The 18,553-nt window shown below is 49.9% G+C and overlaps 2 protein-coding genes across 2 annotated transcripts; both read left to right on the forward strand.

Moving 5' to 3' along the window:
- Positions 1–6,711: 6,711 nt before the first annotated feature.
- Positions 6,712–7,821, forward strand: CGCA056_v014980 (uncharacterized protein; the record flags this gene model as incomplete). Its single annotated transcript, XM_037330222.1, has 2 exons — positions 6,712–7,158; positions 7,267–7,821. The coding sequence occupies 2 exons, from the start codon at positions 6,712–6,714 to the stop codon at positions 7,819–7,821; spliced, it is 1,002 nt and encodes a 333-aa protein (XP_037171360.1).
- Positions 7,822–11,269: 3,448 nt separating this feature from the next.
- Positions 11,270–12,154, forward strand: gag-pol-1 (Gag-Pol polyprotein; the record flags this gene model as incomplete). Its single annotated transcript, XM_037330223.1, has 1 exon — positions 11,270–12,154. The coding sequence occupies one exon, from the start codon at positions 11,270–11,272 to the stop codon at positions 12,152–12,154; it is 885 nt and encodes a 294-aa protein (XP_037171368.1).
- Between the last annotated feature and the right edge of the window lie 6,399 nt (positions 12,155–18,553).

The raw sequence follows: 18,553 nt of genomic DNA on the forward strand, positions 1-18,553 counted from the left end.
CTATGCCCAGTGACAGCTATGTGGGTGGGTAATCTTGTTCCTCCCCACTGTCTATGGATGAATGTCGTTTCTGAATGCTCACATGAAGCTCGGACGCTCGGATCTACTCAGGTGGCGAATCAGCTCCACCAGTTCTCCCGGTTCAGAGGTAAGTATCGCAGAGACATTCATTATAGTCGTGTGGTTCATCCACTCAACAAACCGCAATCAAATGGCGGAGAACAAATCCTTACGAGGAGCCAGTAAAGTTAAATCTACGTGAGGAACCAAACGCTTTGAGGAATGATCCGCCCTCGGTCCTTGAGGCAATTCGTAGGACCACATCCCCTCCATTTTCTGGTTTCCATAACAAGACGCTTCCGTGTTAGATGACAAGATACTCACGCTTGTGGAATTTGACATGACACCGGAAACATAACCTAGCGTACTCGCATCTTTTCAGAAACAAGTCCACGAAGACCGGCCAAATCCCCGGCGGTCCGGAGGTCTGCACCAAATGTCATGGTTCATAGAGACTTGCAGCATTTGATTCGTGAACATGCGAGAGGGGGAAAGGGGTAAGGACATCATCTACCAATCTCGGAAAGACTGGCATTACCCAAACGAGCGGGCTGTCTGTCCTTCATACAAAGTCGAAATTGACGTTGGGAGACTGGAGTTTGCCTATGGTCCCATTGATCATATGGACTTTGCAGGACTTCTGTCTTCACTCCTCCCTTTCCTTCACTCCTCCCTTCTTTTTTTTTTATGAGTTGGATTGAGTCGAACTCTGTCATCTTGTGCAGAACGCACACCCTCATCTACATGTACCCACAGAACGCCAGTCACACTCCTTCCCTCTCTCTCTGTTCTTCATTGAGACAACCATCAAAAGATGCAGAACGGGTGCATACATGCTCACTCGAAGGAAAGACAAGTAAAGTATATCGCATGGTTTCCCATGCGGACCGAGGAAAGCGTACCAGGTCCAGAAGTGTGGTTAGGATAGCAGCAAGCCAAGAATTGCCCTGATTGGTTAATTGACTTGGTTGGAAACTGGAGAATGTGTGTGTGAATTTCATCCCGACACATGATTTTGGGCGTATTGCAAATCCTCCCTAACCAGAAGTTTTCCGTATTGTATTGCGCCTCTTGCGCGTGCTTCACAGTGTGCCGCTGTCTTCCGGTATCAAGGTTTTCCGTGCACATAGTCCTCTGGCTACCGTGTCTGGGTCTCCTGCATTCGTTGAGGCGTTGTTTTTTTGGTGTGTCTAGAGGCAATGCCACAAGTCTGGAGTCTCGGTGATCGAGTAGATTTGGTCCGTTAATCTAGGCAGGGCTTGACGCAGGCGTGGTCTAGCAAACGGTACGCGCGTATTCGACACGGTAGACTGGTAGTGACCACCATAACGAGGCTCCACGGCTTATCAGCCATTTTCGCCTGTGCAGGATGTTTGAGCAGCAATGGGTTAGTGACCAGTTCTTCATTAGGAGGGTCGTTTTGGTTTTCAGAAAGGAGGATGTAGCCCCGCTGCGTGAAAGACTTTGTACATTCCTTCCCCATAGAATAAATCTCTTTGTCGGTTGCCACTGTGCTGACTTGAGAAGCCCTGCAGCAGAAATGCAACACGGTGGAAACGCCGTCGCGGAACCATTGAGTTTTCCGGCCACTACGCAGGTGATTTGCCAGAAGGAGGGGACCACAAACTACCCATCAAGTGTGAAATTTTCCATGCCACGTGGATATCTCTGCTTGTCTCAACATCACGCCGTTCAACTGATGGCGACCGAGTTATGTGCTCGCCTCGCAACCGCATTGACGGCGTCGACTACGACACTACAGAACTCGGACTTGCTAGAACAAAAACTGGTGCTGGGCATGGACGTTTCTCTGTGAGCCATCCTGGCCCTCACATATTTCCGCGTTTGAGCCATACAGGAACCAAAAAGGTGCGTCCACAGGCGGCGAAATGTGGACAAAAGGGTTAGAAGGGAAGAAAGAAGAATATCAACTGGTCACTGGTCGGCCCTGTATGCGCATCAACCATTCTCGTGTTGGGACTTGAAGCGCGACGCGACAGGCAACACCATAGTCGTTGGCTATGTACTTAGTATAGATACTGACATCATGGACTGATGCGTCGAAGAGTCATGACGAGGGGGTGAGCAAGCAGGTGGGGGTCGATTCATGCTGCTGCCAGTGAAGACGGACAGCATTGCGAGCGGTGATAGCCAGACGCGACGAAGGAAGCGGCCGCTGAGATGGAAAGTTTTGAAGTTGTGGTCGAAGTAGCAGTACTTGCGGACGAGTGTGTGGGTCAGGCGAAGGCATCTTCGCCAACGCGAGACATTTTTCAATTGTTCCAATAAACGTCCATGTAGTCGATGTCTCTTCTCACCTGAACTTGGCTATCTGCACAATGTGCATGGCATACTCCCCAGCATGCGTCTTTCGAACGGTCGACAACATTCGTCCCAGGGACTGAGGATTTAGCCCCCTCTGCGTATCGCTGTACCACTCCTGGACCATTGCCACGCCTGATCCAAGCGACTGCATGGTATTGAAGGTCAATTCGGACGTGCGATCTCCGTGGCTTTTCAAATCGAGAAAGAACGGGAGGAGTGCGGTTTTACTGTGTAATCGCCCGGCCATACGGCGTAACAGTCACCCGGTAGTCGGGTTGATTACATGTTCGCCTTTTCGACTTGTTAGTTGCATGCGAACTCCATGTTTAGTTAGGAACCCACTTAGTTCGTCTGGGATCGGCAGTTATAAAAGCACAAGGTTTGTTAAGTCCCAAGAGCTCCATATGGACGAAAGCGATTGCGAAGACGGCCTATCACTTTTGTATCACACTTCCTTTTCTTTTCCAATCTTTCCGCACTCGCTGATACTTACACACGTCTTCCCAACAAATCCTCCTTCATACACATGCAGGCCAGTCTGCTCCCCCAAGGGTACAAGACCCACAAAGTGAGGGCGCACACCGGTTTCATTGCAGCCGAGAGATTGACAAGTTGATCCAGGAAGGGAAGGATGACCTGGATCTCTTTCTCGATCTTGATCATCAGACCGCCAACCCACTCTGTCCACAAATCGCATGTGTGGAATGACACCTCTTTGTTACGACCCGTTATGTATGGATAACAGTTGACCGACCCACTTGGGCATCGGGCGGCTAGGATAAGACATTTGTACTGCAGGATCACGGGAACAACAGGGACTCACTCGGAACGGAAAAACTATGGTACAGGTCACGTGACGATAAGAAGGACCGACGAGAGATAAGCGGTCCTGACCTAGGACCGACATGAAGAAAGCGGTCCACACCCGGGGACCGCTCAGAAGACATCGGTCCTCAGTTTAAAGAAACTACCCTAGACTTATATATAGTATGACCCTGAGCCTGGCTCATGGTCAAACTTCCATAGCTCTTCAGCAATCAACTTAGTATTCATCCTCACGGATACTCTCAGCTTACCTTCACTGCGAATCACTTATTGAGTCTAAGACTGATCACCTTGGCCTCTGAAGAACCCGATCTACTACAGCCTACGAACTACGACCTACGACCACGACCCAGTGTACTGTTAGAACGTATCAATCCCCAGCTTCTGTTAGCAGACCCTACTGTCGGATAGCTGACCGTAACACTCTTCGCTAGACAGGCTATGCAGCTCGTCATCACCAAGTCGCTTAAACAGCTTGAAGCGATGTTCGAGGTGAGGGGCAGTCTAATAAAAGTAGTTGAGCTTGCCCTTCTCGAACGTGCTTGTGTAAGACCGGCGTAGGCGTTGGAGGATTGGGCTGCGGCTTGGGGCCCCAGCCTCATAGTTGTTAGAAACGGGACAGGGAGCAAAGTGAAGAGAAAGCAAGGAAGAGAAGAAAGAAACGTAGCAAGACTCACCTCCGAAGCAAGGAGCACATGTGTTATTTCGGTGAGCAATGAGACGACGAGGCTTGAGAGTACTAGGTTCATAGTGATAATGGTCTTGCTTGGAAAGAAGACTGTGCGGTCGACCTACTGATAGGACGTGGGAGCTTTCACTAAGCTTTCGCACCTCTGGGGTAGCGACTAGCGTATGTAGGTGTTAGCAAAGCAAGGACCAGGTGACGTTTTTCTTCTAGTACACTATTGGGAAAACGTGGTCCATGCTGTAGATATCTAAGATTATGCAGTACGCGAAAGCCAACGATATAAGATGCATCTGATCGTGGAGTGGACAGCTGAGGTGTATGGTAAGTAGGTGAAGAAACCGCATTAGGTGCGTTTATTTAGCGATCTGTTCCGACGACCTTCGCAGCCCAAGGAGAAGCTTTAAATCAGCGGTACGCTCCGACATGTTCGGATGAGGCTGGCCCTCGAATGTCCTCTCGTTGGAACAGTCACGGGTGTTGATCAGCATCTTACTGACGTTTTTCATGAGACAAGCCTTGAGATCTTTGCTCAGCTGGTAGCATGACGCCTGCAAACGGTCGGTCAATGTAGCGGGCCTGCCACCCTTGACGACTCATATGTTCGTCTCACTGAGAGCGAGAACGATGTATACTGAGCCGACCTCGTGCTTATGGGACGGCGTGGGGCCTAAATTTGGGTTCAGTGACTAAAGCTTGGAGAAGCTGGAAAAGGATGGACCTGTCCTTTCTGCATTCATCAAAGAACCGCGAAGCCTTTCTAGCTGTCGCCTCATAATCCGCTCATTTCTATGGAAACAGTAGGGTTCGTTTGTCGCCTACCATATACTACGAACACCTTTGTTTTCCTTCTGGATTTTCTCATGCTTTTGCGTTACAGGTTACCGCCCGCGAGCATGGCTCCTCAACTGCTGGATGACTCTGACAATGAAGAAGTCTGGCGTGGATTCGTGCAATAACCAAGAAATGCGTCCTGCTTCCTGCGGTTTGAAACCCGCCTCTTACATGTATTTCTTTCCCGTAGGTATTTAGGCGTGACGAAAGCACGAGATCAATGATTTGAGGATGAAGATGGAGGCAGCGAAGCGACTTAAATTGGATCAGGAGGTTTGAACCAGCATGAAATCTGCTCAACACAAGAGAGCTGCAGTGCACACGACAGCAGTGACCGTTTACGGCCCTGTTACCTAGTGATACTGGTCCTTTGGCCGATATATTGATAAGCGGGGCATCGCCCACTGAAGCCAGCGTCAATTCAACATTCCAAATTCGGCTTTATGTGGATGAGTGCAAAAATATAACCACCAACTCTGCAGGTAACACGGGACTTTCCAAGGCAAAGTACTCTTTTTCACTTATGCACACCTCAATACATACGTCTCATACCCTCACTTACGCCGTCAGTCTCAGCTTAAACTTTCTTACTCATATTTCTCAATGTGGAGGAGGTTTTAAGCCCACTTAGTAGGGGTTTTCACAATAACATAAAAGCAGTAAAAACACCTCAGTCAGTAGTAGCTTCACAGCTCACATACCCAGGGGTGTAGAATATCTACCCAGGCCGACCCCGACTGCAGCCGCCAAGCAAAAGCTTCTAGGCCAGACAAACATACCATTATGGCTTCCAGCCTCATGTTGACGATATCTTCGTTGCTAGCAAGGCTGACGGTCTCACATCATCTTCTCCAGTTAGCTAGCAGTCTTAAAAAGTCAAGACACCTACGCAAGCTGTGACAAGATGTCTGGCTCTTCGGAAGCCTCAAGAATGTTACGAAGCTAGCGATATGCAACGCAGTTCTTTCTGACGCTATGTCAAGAATATATACGCATCGCACATCAATGCCAGCCCCACCACAAATATGGGCAGCGCTGAAAGCAACAAACTTAGGTTGTTGCAGCAAATATGCCACTTATGTTGCACCCAAGCTCTGAGCAGGTCACGAAAATTGAGATAGTGAAGCCTTTTGCTGCTGAGGCCTCCTACGTTAAAGAATAGACTCCTTCTAAAATAAACGATAATGATGATAATTATGACTATTATCATCTAGACCCGTGATTCGCCATTACAATCATCATAGACGGAACCAACGTGAAGTCCCATGTCTTCTTCTTGAGTATCTCTAGCCCTTTGTGTCTGCTTGCTGATAGGCAAACGCACGTCGAATTGCAGCTCCTCAAGCTTCGTAATTTCCGCTTGGATAACGTACAATCTGTTGAAAAAGCATTCAAATATGGACATACGCTCTGGAGAGGTGCTAACTTGCATCTAAATGAGTTGCTGCTCCAGTTCAGCGGCTTTAGATGTGCTGATAATGACAGGTATGTCGCCACTGGCGGATCCAAGCATGTCGCTGGCTTTAATGGGCAGAACCTGCCTGGGAGACTTTCTTGACATTACCTACTCAACCTCATCAGCCCGGAAACTCGTGGCATTCCTCGTAGCCTTTGCTCTCGACTTGCTTATACAGGAAGTCGTTATTAGTGTGGTTGCCCGTGTAGAGTTCCTTCTTTCCTTCTAACTTTTCTTCTTCGCAATTTGCCACCTAGAGGCGCACCTTATGAACTGCCGTATAACTCTAACAGGGAAACATGTGGAGGGAGCGTAAACTCTATAGCTAATCCATGTATGACTAAAGGGAACATGAGGACCCTTCTTTTCCGCCCGTGTAGAATTACATGATGCCTAATGCGACCACAACGACTTCCCTCTCGCCTAATTTTTCTTGGCATCCACTGTTAGTGTAATACGTGGGAGACTACCAAAATTCCTTAACAGCTGAAAACCCTTCACCTCTCGCCTCCAGCGCCCTCCCGCGATGGCCTCGCAGCCTCCGGCGGGCTCTGGACCTTTGCCGGCCTCCTCGGCCGGCCCTGATCGAGGCTCCAGAGCCCCTCTGGAGCCGTCCCCAACCTCAAGGGCTAAACGCCGCCGCGGTACCGAGGCCCAGCTATCCCAGCCCAGCCTCGCGGGAAGCCAGCCTGACGCCTCTACGACAACCCCCTTAACGGCTAAGGGGCCCTCAACCGTGAATAGGATAGCTGCTGGAGCTATCCTTACAGCCCTTAACGAAGAGGCTAAGCACTATGAAGCCCGAAAGGATGTCTTTATGGCTATCGCCCAGTCTGTGGATAACGTGGTCTCTTGCTTTGAGGGACCTAGGAAGCAGATCGCGAAGGAGGCTACAACCTATGTGATCCAAGCCTTGAAGAGGATTATGTGGAATAAGTCTGCAGCCCCGAACCTAAGCTGGAACTGGGCTGACGTGGCGGCCTCAGCTGCAACTGCAGCTGCAGCCCCAGCCCCGGCCCCAGCCTGCACCTGGAACCCAATCCAGCCCTAGGCCCAGACTTAGACTCTAACCCAGCCACAGGAGGACCTCCGGGTCTTTGCCCGCATCCCTGAGGAGGGTTTAACGGCTGCTAGGAAGCACGCCCCTTTTGCCCTTCGTCGGAAAGTCTGCCAGGCCCTTAGCCTCCAGCTGGCAGATATCCCACATATCTACCACATTACAACTGGCTACTCGCTGGGACCTCTGAATAAGCAGGTCCAGCAAGCCCTCCTCACAAACAAGCAGAAACTTGCTGATAGTCTGGGAGCTTATAAGGTTGAGTCCCCTACTAAGTGGTTTACTTATGTCGTCCCACGCTGCCCTGCTAAGATGTGGACTCTTGAAGGCGATGCCCTTGACCCAGCTGCTCTGGTTGAAGACGAGGTCCTCGCCCAAACAGGGCTTAAGCCCACCCAGGCCCAACAGTCCCACCTAGGTGTAAACCCTATTACAAACGAGGTCTCCTGGATTATCTCCTTCTCTATGGAGGTGCCGCCCTTTAGACTTTTTAACCAAAGCAGCCGGTCTCAGCTTATTCGGAAGAAAAAGACCCTCATCAGACATAACCCTAGCTGCCAGGGATACTATTCGAACTGATACTGTAACCGACAGCCGCTCTGTGGCAACTGCAGCAGGCCCTCAGGCTCCCATAAGACCTGGCCCTGCACAGCTAGACCGAAGTGCGCTAACTGCGCCAGCCCCTTCCAAGCTAACCACAAGGACTGCCCAGCAAGGCCCCTGGTGGTGAACAGCTCCCCTACCCTTCCAGGTCGGAAGGAACTCTCCCGGATCCGAAAGGCTGGACAGAAGGCCTACGAGGCCCTCTATCAGAGCAGCCAGGCAGGTAGCCAAGCCACCTGCAACCAGCAGCCTAGCAGCAGCCTGACAAGCCCTCAGCCTGGCTCGAAGCGACCACGCGCCCCTACCCCTACCTAGGACTCAATTATTGTAGCGGACGTTAGCGATACAGCAAGCTCTAGCAGTATGGATGAGGATGAGAATGAGGCTGAAGCAGAAGTCTCTGATAACAACCCTATCCTACCACCACTACCCACCCAGCATATCCCAGCTGCCTCAAGCAGCAGGGCCCAGTAGGTAGCTCAGAAGCCTGACTATAACGTTATTAATGCCTACACCCACCTCAACCTCAACTCAGAGCAGTAGGCTCAGAACGGCTACCCTATAGGTACTATGGGTCGCCCAGTATAACGTGGGGAAGATAAGCCCAGCTCATACAGCTTTCCTAGAGCTCTGCTGGGCAGATCAGATCGATATAGTACTAATCCAGGAGCCCTGGATAGGCTATAGAGATAAGCTGCAAATCAACACACACCCAGGCTATAACTCTTATGTGCCAGTTGACTTCTGGAACAGCAGAGACATAAGGCCTAGGGTTATGACCTATATACAGAAGAGTCTAAGGCTATAAATATAGCAACAAAGACTAACCTAATCAAGGGACATCCTATAGATTAAGGCTGGCGATGTTACTATTATGAATATCTACAGGCCACCAGGTGAACCTGCAAACCATATAACAACAAACATCCTCCTAAACTATCGACCGCCAGAAAGAGCCCTTATTGCTGGGGATCTTAATGCCCGCCACTCTTCTTGGGAACCTGGCTCTCTAAGCTGGAATCAAGGGGATGATATCGCAGAATAGGCTGAAGGGGGTAATCTTAAGTTTATTAGGGAAGTTGGGGCCTCTACCTATACTCACGGGCATACACTCAACCTTACCTTCTCAAATATCCCCTTCGCAGAGGCCTATATCAGCCCACACCTATATCTGGGGGCTGACCACCAGGCTATTACAACTATTATCCTACTAGGCAAGATCTAGGAGCAGAGACGCCAGACTGGTCACCTCTCAGTCCCAGACTCAGCCCTCCTTCGACTTGCTGATTTGGTAAAGATGGGGATCCCAGCCCTACCCACCTTAGGGGATACACCTACTCCAGCAGAAATAGATACCCTAGCTACCTAACTAGTCAGCCTCCTCTCTACAGCTACTCAGGCTGTAGGAAAGAGACGGACTAACCAGGGCAGGGGAGCCCCCTGGTGGACAGAGGTGTGTTCAGAGGCCTATTATGCAGCTATTAAGGCTAGATAACGATAAGCCCAGGAACCTAGGCTTGTCTTACCGCCGCCTATCCTTGAGGAGCAGAAGGCCTTTCTGACCACAGTTAGGAAGGCAAAACGTGCCTACTGGGCTACTAAGATTAAGGAGGCTGGGTCTAACCAGAACCTATATCAGATACTAAGCTGGCGTAAGTCTGGTCTAGCTGTAAGGGCCCCGCCTCTTATAGTAGATGGACAGGTAATCAACAACTCCTATGATAAAGCCCAAGCCTTACGGAAGGCCCTACTAGAGAGATTTGACGCTACAGACGACTTCCATAGGAACCTATTTGCTATTCCTATAGTTCTAAGGCGTCTAATACCCTGGCAGCAGATAGTTAATATTGAGGAAGTACGCCAGGCAACTCTCACAAAGGCTACAACCCCTGGGATTAATGGGATTACTACAAAGTTACTACAATCCATTTGGGGCCTGATAGGTGTTCCTATACAGCAGCTCTTTCAGGCCTGCGTTCAGATAGGCTACTTCCCTAGGACCTTCCGCAAAGCAGAGGTAGTTATGATCCAGAAGCTGGGAAAATCAGACTTCTCAAAGGTGGGATCTTAGCGTCTAATAGCCCTCTTATCCTGCTTAGGCAAGGGCTTAGAGCGGCTGATAGCAAAGAGGATGGCATACCTTACTATTTTGGAAGGGGTTGCCAGCCCACAGCAGGTTGGGGCATTACCAGGGAGGGCTGCAGTCGACCTGACAACCTGCCTAGCCCATGAGATCGAGAGAGCTCTAGACTTAGGACTCACTGCCACCCTGGCAACAATGGATGTTAAGGGGGCGTTTGATTCCATGCTGCGAAACCGACTTATCCTTAGGCTACGACAGCAGGGCTGGCCTAGTAGTCTGATTAGGCTGATCTTCACCTTCACGTTGAGTCGCACAGCTCGAGTTAGGCTCGAGGACACTACTACAGAGGACTTTCCCCTATCCTGTGGGCTGCCACAAGGCTCCCCGCTATCCCCTATACTCTTTCTGCTGTATATAGCAGACATCCTAGCTGACGATCAGAAGCTACGGTTTGGCTATGCGGATGATATAGGCCTGCTGGCTACTAGCCCTTCCCTGGAGGGAAACACTGCAGCCCTTGGCCAGGAGATAACTCGGATCCTCAACTGGGGCACTGATAATAAGGTTGCGTTCGACCCAGCTAAGTGTGAAGCAATCCACTTTAGCAGGAAACATAACCAGACAAGAGATCTACCAGACATATAAGCAAGAGACCTAACTATTAAGGCCTCAACTAAGCCTATACGTTAGCTAGGGGTCTGGTTCGACAAAAGACTTACCTTCTAGCACCACGTCGATATAAAGGTAGCAGCAGCAAGGAAGGCAGCCTAGTTCCTACAGCACCTGTCAAACACCAAAGGGGGGCTCCCAGCTGCTGCTGCCCGCCAAGCTGTTATTGCCTGTGTCCTCCCAACAGCCCTGTATAGAGCTGAGACCTGGTATGCAGGTTTAAGTAGACCAGCCAGGAACAGTAGCACTACTACCGCTAGCAGCAGTGCTACCAACCAGGTAGCTACTATCAGTACAGGACAGAAGGGCCTGGTTAAGAGTGTTAGAAAGGTTATCACAGCAGCAGCAAGGGCTATCCTGCCTGTCTGGAGGACCACCCCAACCAGCAGCCTTCTCTGAGATGCTGGCCTGCCTACAGCAAAAGTAGCTCTTGAGGCAGCACGCTTATGCTTTGCCACGCGCCTACAGAAGGTTGACCAACAGCACCCCTTAGTCCCTAGGCTTTCACAGCTAGGACGGCAGCAAACAAGGTTACAAAGAACAGCAGCCCTCCTACCGAAATGCTCAAGGCCGTTGCTCCTACAGCCACAGCATCTCTCGGGATCATAAGACCCTACAGCTAGCCAGAGCAAGGAGAAGGCAGCTAAAGCGTTTCAGGACTATGTTAAGACTATGCCAGATAACCACACAATTATCTACTCAGACGGCTCTAAAGCCCCTGATAGGGCTACAGGGTTCAGCTTTGTCATCTACCGCGGCAATAAACGGATAGCCCAAGGGTGTGGCCGTCTCAGCATTGCAGAAGTATTCGATGGCGAGGCAGAGGGGGCGAGGGCAGGGCTCCAAAGGGCCCTCCTTACCTCCCAAGGCCAGCCTATACACATCTGTATTGATAACACCAGCGTCATCCAGGGGATACGCAGCAACATCCCAGACTCCTCACAAGCTGCCTTCTTAGAGATTCAGGCAGCAGCCAGGATACACAACATACAAACCTATTGGTCTCCAGGGCACCAAGGTATCAGAGGAAACGAGGAAGCAGATAACCTAGCTAAGGAGGGCACAACCCTGCCAGTCCCTAGGGGCCTACTGCCGACCCTATCAGGGATTAGGCGGCTTGCTAAAGAACGTAAACAACGCCAGCATAGGAAATGGTGGAAGCGAGAGGCAACCCCCCGGTATACCCAGCTAGGGCTTAAGGCCACCCTTGGCTGCCCTCCTGAATTAGCCCTACCAAGAGCTATCCTTCATCATCTCCTAGCAGCTCGATCAGGCCACGGGGACTTTGAACAGTATCATCAACGCTTTAACCACACAGAAGCACTACTCACCTGCTCCTGCGGAGAAGCTAAGGAGGTGGACCACCTGGTCTACTGCCGAAAGACGCTAGTGAGGAGGCAACGGTGGCCCACCCTTCACCCTTATAGTCGACGGGAGCCTCTAGGACCTATGGGTTCTCTAGAGCGTTACTTTAAGGGGCTAATCATCGACTCAGAAGGCTTCCAGGCTTTCATCAGCGTGACAGACTTCTTCCAGAAGATCTGCCCGCGGTACTGAGAGATAGGCTGTAGCCTACTCTCTAAGCAACAAACTACCACTACTAGGTAATAAGGTTATTACAACGGAACTAGGGCACCAGTGGGAACTAGGGAAGGATAGAACACATAGTAGCCTACGGGCAAGACTTGGAGGACGCTAAGAAGCGGCATGTGCTTAGAGTATACAGCTAGAATCTGCGGCCCTCCACGCCATATACCCTTCGGGAGGTCTGCCGCAAGGGCGTCTGCGCCCTTGCCGCCACGGCGTTAAATACCAAACAAACAAACAACTAATGCGACCACAATCTCAACCAACGAAAAATAACGCCTATGTCGTGACTCGTCGGTACGCGCTGTATATATTCACGAAAGCCCGCGGTACGATGGCGTGCATTGTCAATTACCCCAGCGCAGCCTGCGACAACTAACTTATACACATATCCCAGATAGGAACCCTTATCTGCGCGACTACTAACCCCCTACCGAACACATAACAAGATGGGTGATTAACCTTCTCTGGTTAGCAGACAGGGAAGACAAGGCTGTAGGTAGGTGCACTCATACACTTCTCTCCAGGAACTTCAATGTCAACTCCGCAGTTCCCAGACCGGGACGGTCTCGTAGGTCCGATATATGCTTAGGTCCTAACCATAGGCCATCCATGGATGCATTCAGCCGATGTGTACGTCATACCACACACCAGAGATTGTTGACATTTACCACGATCTCCCTCGCCGCTTAGGGCCACTCGCCAAGGTTCACATAGCAACGGTCATGAGCCCACTTCTTCAAGCGTTATTTTAGAATACGTATCATTCTCTCGACGAAGCCCACAGTCCACGGACTGTACACCGGAGCATCCAAGGCCTGTTCGCGAGTAAAGAATCATATGGTATTTGGACTCTTAAAGTACTCAGCGTTGTCGCCCAGCAGCTCATCGGGAAAACCTCCAGCAGAGACCAGCTCGTTCCAAATGTCAATTACCACCACCCCCATTGCCTTGCCAAGTCGGAAGCAACTGAAGTAAACGCCTGAAGTAAACGCCCACCAAAAAGAAATGCATCTCTCCGTCCCAGCCACCAGGATAGATAAGTCCCAGGAAGTTTGTCCTCACAATGTTACGAAGTCCCAGGGCCTGGGATACTGAAGCCAAGGTCTGGATTGGCCGATAGGCGGACACAAGCATAAAAGATGGCTACATATTGACATAGTCTTTCGCATCACAATATCTCGTCAGCCACTACATGATTAGCCAGTGCAAGTTCGAGGCCACTGTAGAGTGTTCATAGTAGTCATAACCCTGTTCAGCATGCTGAGCACCTCCTCTCTGGTCACGCAATTTGTAAATTCCCATTCGTCTCTCCGGAGCAGATTCCTATCAAACGGTCTGTAGTGAATTGCCTTGCAGTCGGTTCGTCCTAGTCTGCATACGGTCCAGCTACGCTCACGCCTGTCCTTCAGACGGTACTCCTGTCAATAGAAGAACAGACATCAGAGTGGGCTTTCTTTGTTTCGGGGGCTACAAGCATGCCGGCACCCTCAGCTGCTGTCAGTTATCGTCAACAGTAACGTGGAATGCTCCAACCATCAACACAGGACCCTCAAGTGCATCCCCAGCCAGGCCCCTCAATCGCAACATCATATCTAGCTGCACACAGACCAATAATCGCTATTCCTCCTCGACGGATACCGGGAATATGCACCCCAGCCCGAGATACCAGGAGCCAACAAACCCACTGCCCCTGTTATAGGACAGAGTCGCTCAGCAGACTCCACCTCATCAGATGAATAACGCGGTTGCTTGAGCCCAAAGTGCTCTGTGCCTAGCTTAGGATAGATTGAATGACTGGCCGAGTCCATCGACCAGACATCTTTCAGGCTAAACGCACACAGATGCTTCAATATGTAAGCAAGACGTCTCAGCCTCATTTTCTGCCCGTATGTCTCGCATGCGTCACCGATGCCAATCCTACTCGCAGCAACCCACGCATAAACAGCATCCTAAGGGGCGTCACCCCCTTCTTATTTCACTAGGCGTCTCTCAATTTGACGGCCCATCATTCTGCCATACGTCAGTAGCTCCCACGCCGTCTTAGTTATAACCAGCTGCAGTTAGTGGTAGCCGTCATCCACAAACTGCTTTCTCGAGGTAGGCATAATCGACAGAACAAAAGTGGTCCTGCTTTTCTCGGGCATAAGTGCCCTCAATGCCAAAACTGTATAATCCTAACCATCCAAAGCTGGATTCACCCGACCATCCCAACTCCAAGTAAACAATGATGCAGGTGAGGGTCATAAAACAGGTGAGAATATTCGAGACAAGGCACACCTTAATCTTACATCTTCATACCTCCTCACGCCCAGAAAATAATAACAGCTGTTTCATAATCGCCACATTCTGTAGCTTCAAGGTCATCCCAACAAAGCCATCTCCAACCTCTTTCTCGCCGTTGAAGGCGTCATGGTCCAAACACGCTCAGGCGACCGTAGACTGTGGTCTGATTCAATGCCGTCGCTGTTAAACTGATGTAAGGACATACAAACACTCTTGTCAAAACAAACGCCTTTAACCAAAAGGAGTAGGCTGGGGTTATCATCGCCATTGAGGAATCCTCCATTCCCCCCTCCACACACACACAGAGGTAGGCGTTTGGGGAAGCAGTTATCTTATGGTCAAGGGCATACTCCGTTATATATTCACCATTTCATTCAGACTCATAACGATTCAATGTTGTCTTCCTAAATCCAGTCCTCCGTGGCCGAGGTTAACATTATCAGCGCAACTTCAACCCAATCTGGCACTGAAATTGGATTCTGAGAGCAGGCCGTGATCAGACACGATAGCACTTAAAATCCCCACATCTTCAGCACCGCCCGAGCTCCACAGATGCCATCAATAGTCAGCGTGTTGTAGTAGTAGCTCACCACCGCCTTATGAAGCTTCAACTAACACTTACTCATCAAGAGGTCATACCCCTCGTTGTTTCCCATGATCCAGGCCCCTACCATCGAAACGGGGCCCAATACCACAAGCGGGAAGATAACACAATTAGTCACAATAGCGTTGCTGTCGTCCGCCATCATCAACGTCAGTAGTACACATTTGTCACCATAGGCTTTAGTAACAGATATGCCACTATCGCTAGACTGATTAAATCAATCAAGAAGCCACAGTCGACCAGGCAATCCGGGATGATTTCAGTGCCTTCAATAAGACCCGATTCGACGAGTCCAGTCGAGTTCAGGGCCCTTTCTACCGCCGTCAGTATCATGTTCATGAATTCTAGGCGTCTCACAGACTGCTTCGGGGCCGACATTCACCCACGGCTACCAATGGGCACCAATCACAGCATTACGCCCATCTGACTTCTCAAGTAAGGGATCTAATTGAACAACCCTGCTCATGTCATCATCACCGTTCGGTCATGCAATAAGTCCTTGGTCACAAAACGGTCATCAGGGCGTTCTGCCATGACTCAAGTCGATACAGTGTCGGTCTTCTTCCGGGAGCGAGCTCTCATTCGCACCATCAAACTGATTCTGCATTATGATTCTCACTCGGGAGGAGGCCGTCTTTGGCTATTTTCTACTGATCCATCTTAAACTTGTTGGGGTGGAGCGATTCAATGTGCTCGCATGCATGCCCAGTTAAAGGACCATGTCCTCCATCATTCTCAACCAAATCAATCACTGCAGATTTATCAGGAGTCTCCGGACTGTTGGACTTCAGGGTATGAGTATGGAGTACGGCGCGGGGTCATTTTGGTACCGTAAACAATCATAGCGGCTAAGCGCACCTCAAATTGGTCAACATTTGTGCAGTCTCCGGTACTTCAGACCAATTCAACCATGATTCATTTTCGGTGCTGATCATGCATGCAGCCGATGTTGCAGTACACTCGAACATTCCGCATTGGAGACCGCCGGTCTCATCTCAGGCTGTCTGCGACACTAAATCTGTCTGGGATTCCCTTTCCCTCTTTCGACAGGTATTTGATCTCGTCCTGCACTGCCCACGGCTGAAATGATTGGACACATGTACGCAGGGCATGACCAACATCTCCACAATTACAGTAAGTCACACTCCTCGACCATGACGAACTGCTGCTAGTTGTCACCACCAGAGTGCGTTCTCCAGTTACCCCCGCCTTGTGATGATCTACATTGACCATTTCCCGCATTAGGCTTACAACAGTTCTCCCTCTGCCAGCCGTCGTTGATCGTCGTCGACTGCTATTGAGCATCATTCGAATCTCCCTGCTCAGTTCCTACGCGCTCAACCACAAAGGCATGTTGTCACGTCCAAAGATCACAGTCGCCAAGATCAGCACGTCATGTACAGTATCATACCCAGCATCAGACTAGCACAGTCCATTGTCGCCCACAAGGTCCTTGAATACCAGTCCGTCAGTCACCCTGACTTGAAGGGGTGTCTACTCGGTGTCCATCGTCAGTGGGTGAGTCATAAAACGATTCAGGAATTCTTCTCCCAACGCCTCATCGCATTGGTTGGCAAGTTCGTCTCCCCTCTTTACGTATTTAGCAATGATCTCGCTAGCCCGGCGAGTGGATATTTTGACACAAGGTCCCAAACCAGAGGCGGCAATGTTGTGCTTCAATTTGAAGCATTCTTTGAAAAATACCGTGGCTCAATTGGCGACCATCCTGGCTTCATGGCTTTATACGAGAAGACGATGACTCCTCTTCTCGATACGTTATGGCCAGGTGGTCAGGCTATTGCCTTCTCTGTTTCACAACAATTTGTCTCCCAGAACTATTGGAAGAATTGCAACTGCCACTCCACCTGTTCTCTTTGGTTTCGCATCCTCGTATGCCTACAAGAGTATGAGTAGGAGTCTGGCATTGCAGAGAATCAAGTTAGCTATCCTTCTGGGAGTACCTCAGACATTAACCCCCGCGGACCCCACAGAGCAATGGGACGATCGCATTCGGCTGTACAGTGCCGAATTAAACCTTGATCGCGCTTTTGGGGTGTCGAATTCGCAGCTTAGAGTCCCGAGAATGTGAGAAAATACCACGAAGGGGCTTGTAATAAGAAGCAACGGATCTTGGAAAGCTTTCTTGGTCAGGAAAATCATTTTTTGTCCCTCACATCAGCCAGTGTACCAATTAAAAGGTGTCGGATTTAACAATCCGTATCCTTTTATAAACTCTTCCATATCTGCCTGCATGGGCGAGATTTTCCCATTTCCCGTGCAGGGGGGAATTCGTAGGTTCTCAAATTTGAGTTCAATTTCTCGACTCGGCCATGCAGCCAACGGGCAAAGGGTACCCTGTCCGTCTCGAACTGTCACTCCAGATATAGTGTTATGCCCAAGTTCCTGCAAAGCTACCCAGCTAATATGGTCCCGCCTCTGCAACTTATGATGGCTTGGAAATCAGCTGTGCCAGGTGTTAAATATGCCAAGTTCAACCAGGAAATGCTTCATCCCATGTCATCGCCGGAATTGATCAGCACAATTCGTAAAGCAGCCTGTTTGTCATCTTACTTTTTCTTCGCTGCGAGGCCCAGGCATTGAAGAGGCTTTTTCAGCTGGCTAATGAGTGACAAACGGAAGAAGGAAAATATACTTGGCACCTGTGTCCCACTTTCTACCACCACGGCATGCAAAAGATGCGCAACATCGTAGACTTCATCCTTTTGACTGCTTACTATACTACTTCAGCATATCACAGCAGTACGTTAATTCTCAACAATAATGTTCCCTTCTTATTGCAGACGTGCAAAACACGCAAACTTTGTGTGGCATATGCACTTTCCCTATGAGATCTCCTAAATGATCAGTATAGCATCGTCGCCTGCGCATGCCGCAGTGTCACTTGTGAACATTTCAATGTGATATATGACGGATTACGAAACACAAAACTAATTCAAATTGCTGAATCCTGATGATTTTGGCTCGGATAACGATGAAAACTTCAACATGATCAAATGCCGTCGGCTTCCGATGCAACCGGTTGCAATTGCACAATTGCACCTTTGGCGTCAACTCCGCCTTCGCCTGTTGAATTCGTATGAGCCAGACTGATCTTATCTAGACGCATTAGCTCCACACGCGCAGAAGCATAGGTTGGCCGTTGGCATTCAGGGCAAAGGGAGTGGCCTTTCCAAGTTTGCCAAAGTTGAGCAAGACAGAAACTTGCCATCGCGTCCACGTTGTTCGTCGAAACATTAATCCACCACGATAGATAAAGATCTACACTATCGTATCATTGTTCACCCTGAGTTCAGCTCTCTGGCCAACCTTGAAATTGTTGAATGGCGAAGGGTCATCGCGCACAATCGCAGGCTTTCTGCTGCGAGCAACGTTTCTGACATGGACTGTGGGAATGCAGCTGGGCGCCATGACGGGAGAATCGTGGGGTCTGGTTCGGGAGATGTCTCTTTTGTGGCGTT

Source organism: Colletotrichum aenigma, assembly GCF_013390185.1.
Source record: "Colletotrichum aenigma strain Cg56 chromosome Unknown KSG_Cg56_contig12, whole genome shotgun sequence".
Taxonomy (NCBI): domain Eukaryota; kingdom Fungi; phylum Ascomycota; class Sordariomycetes; order Glomerellales; family Glomerellaceae; genus Colletotrichum; species Colletotrichum aenigma.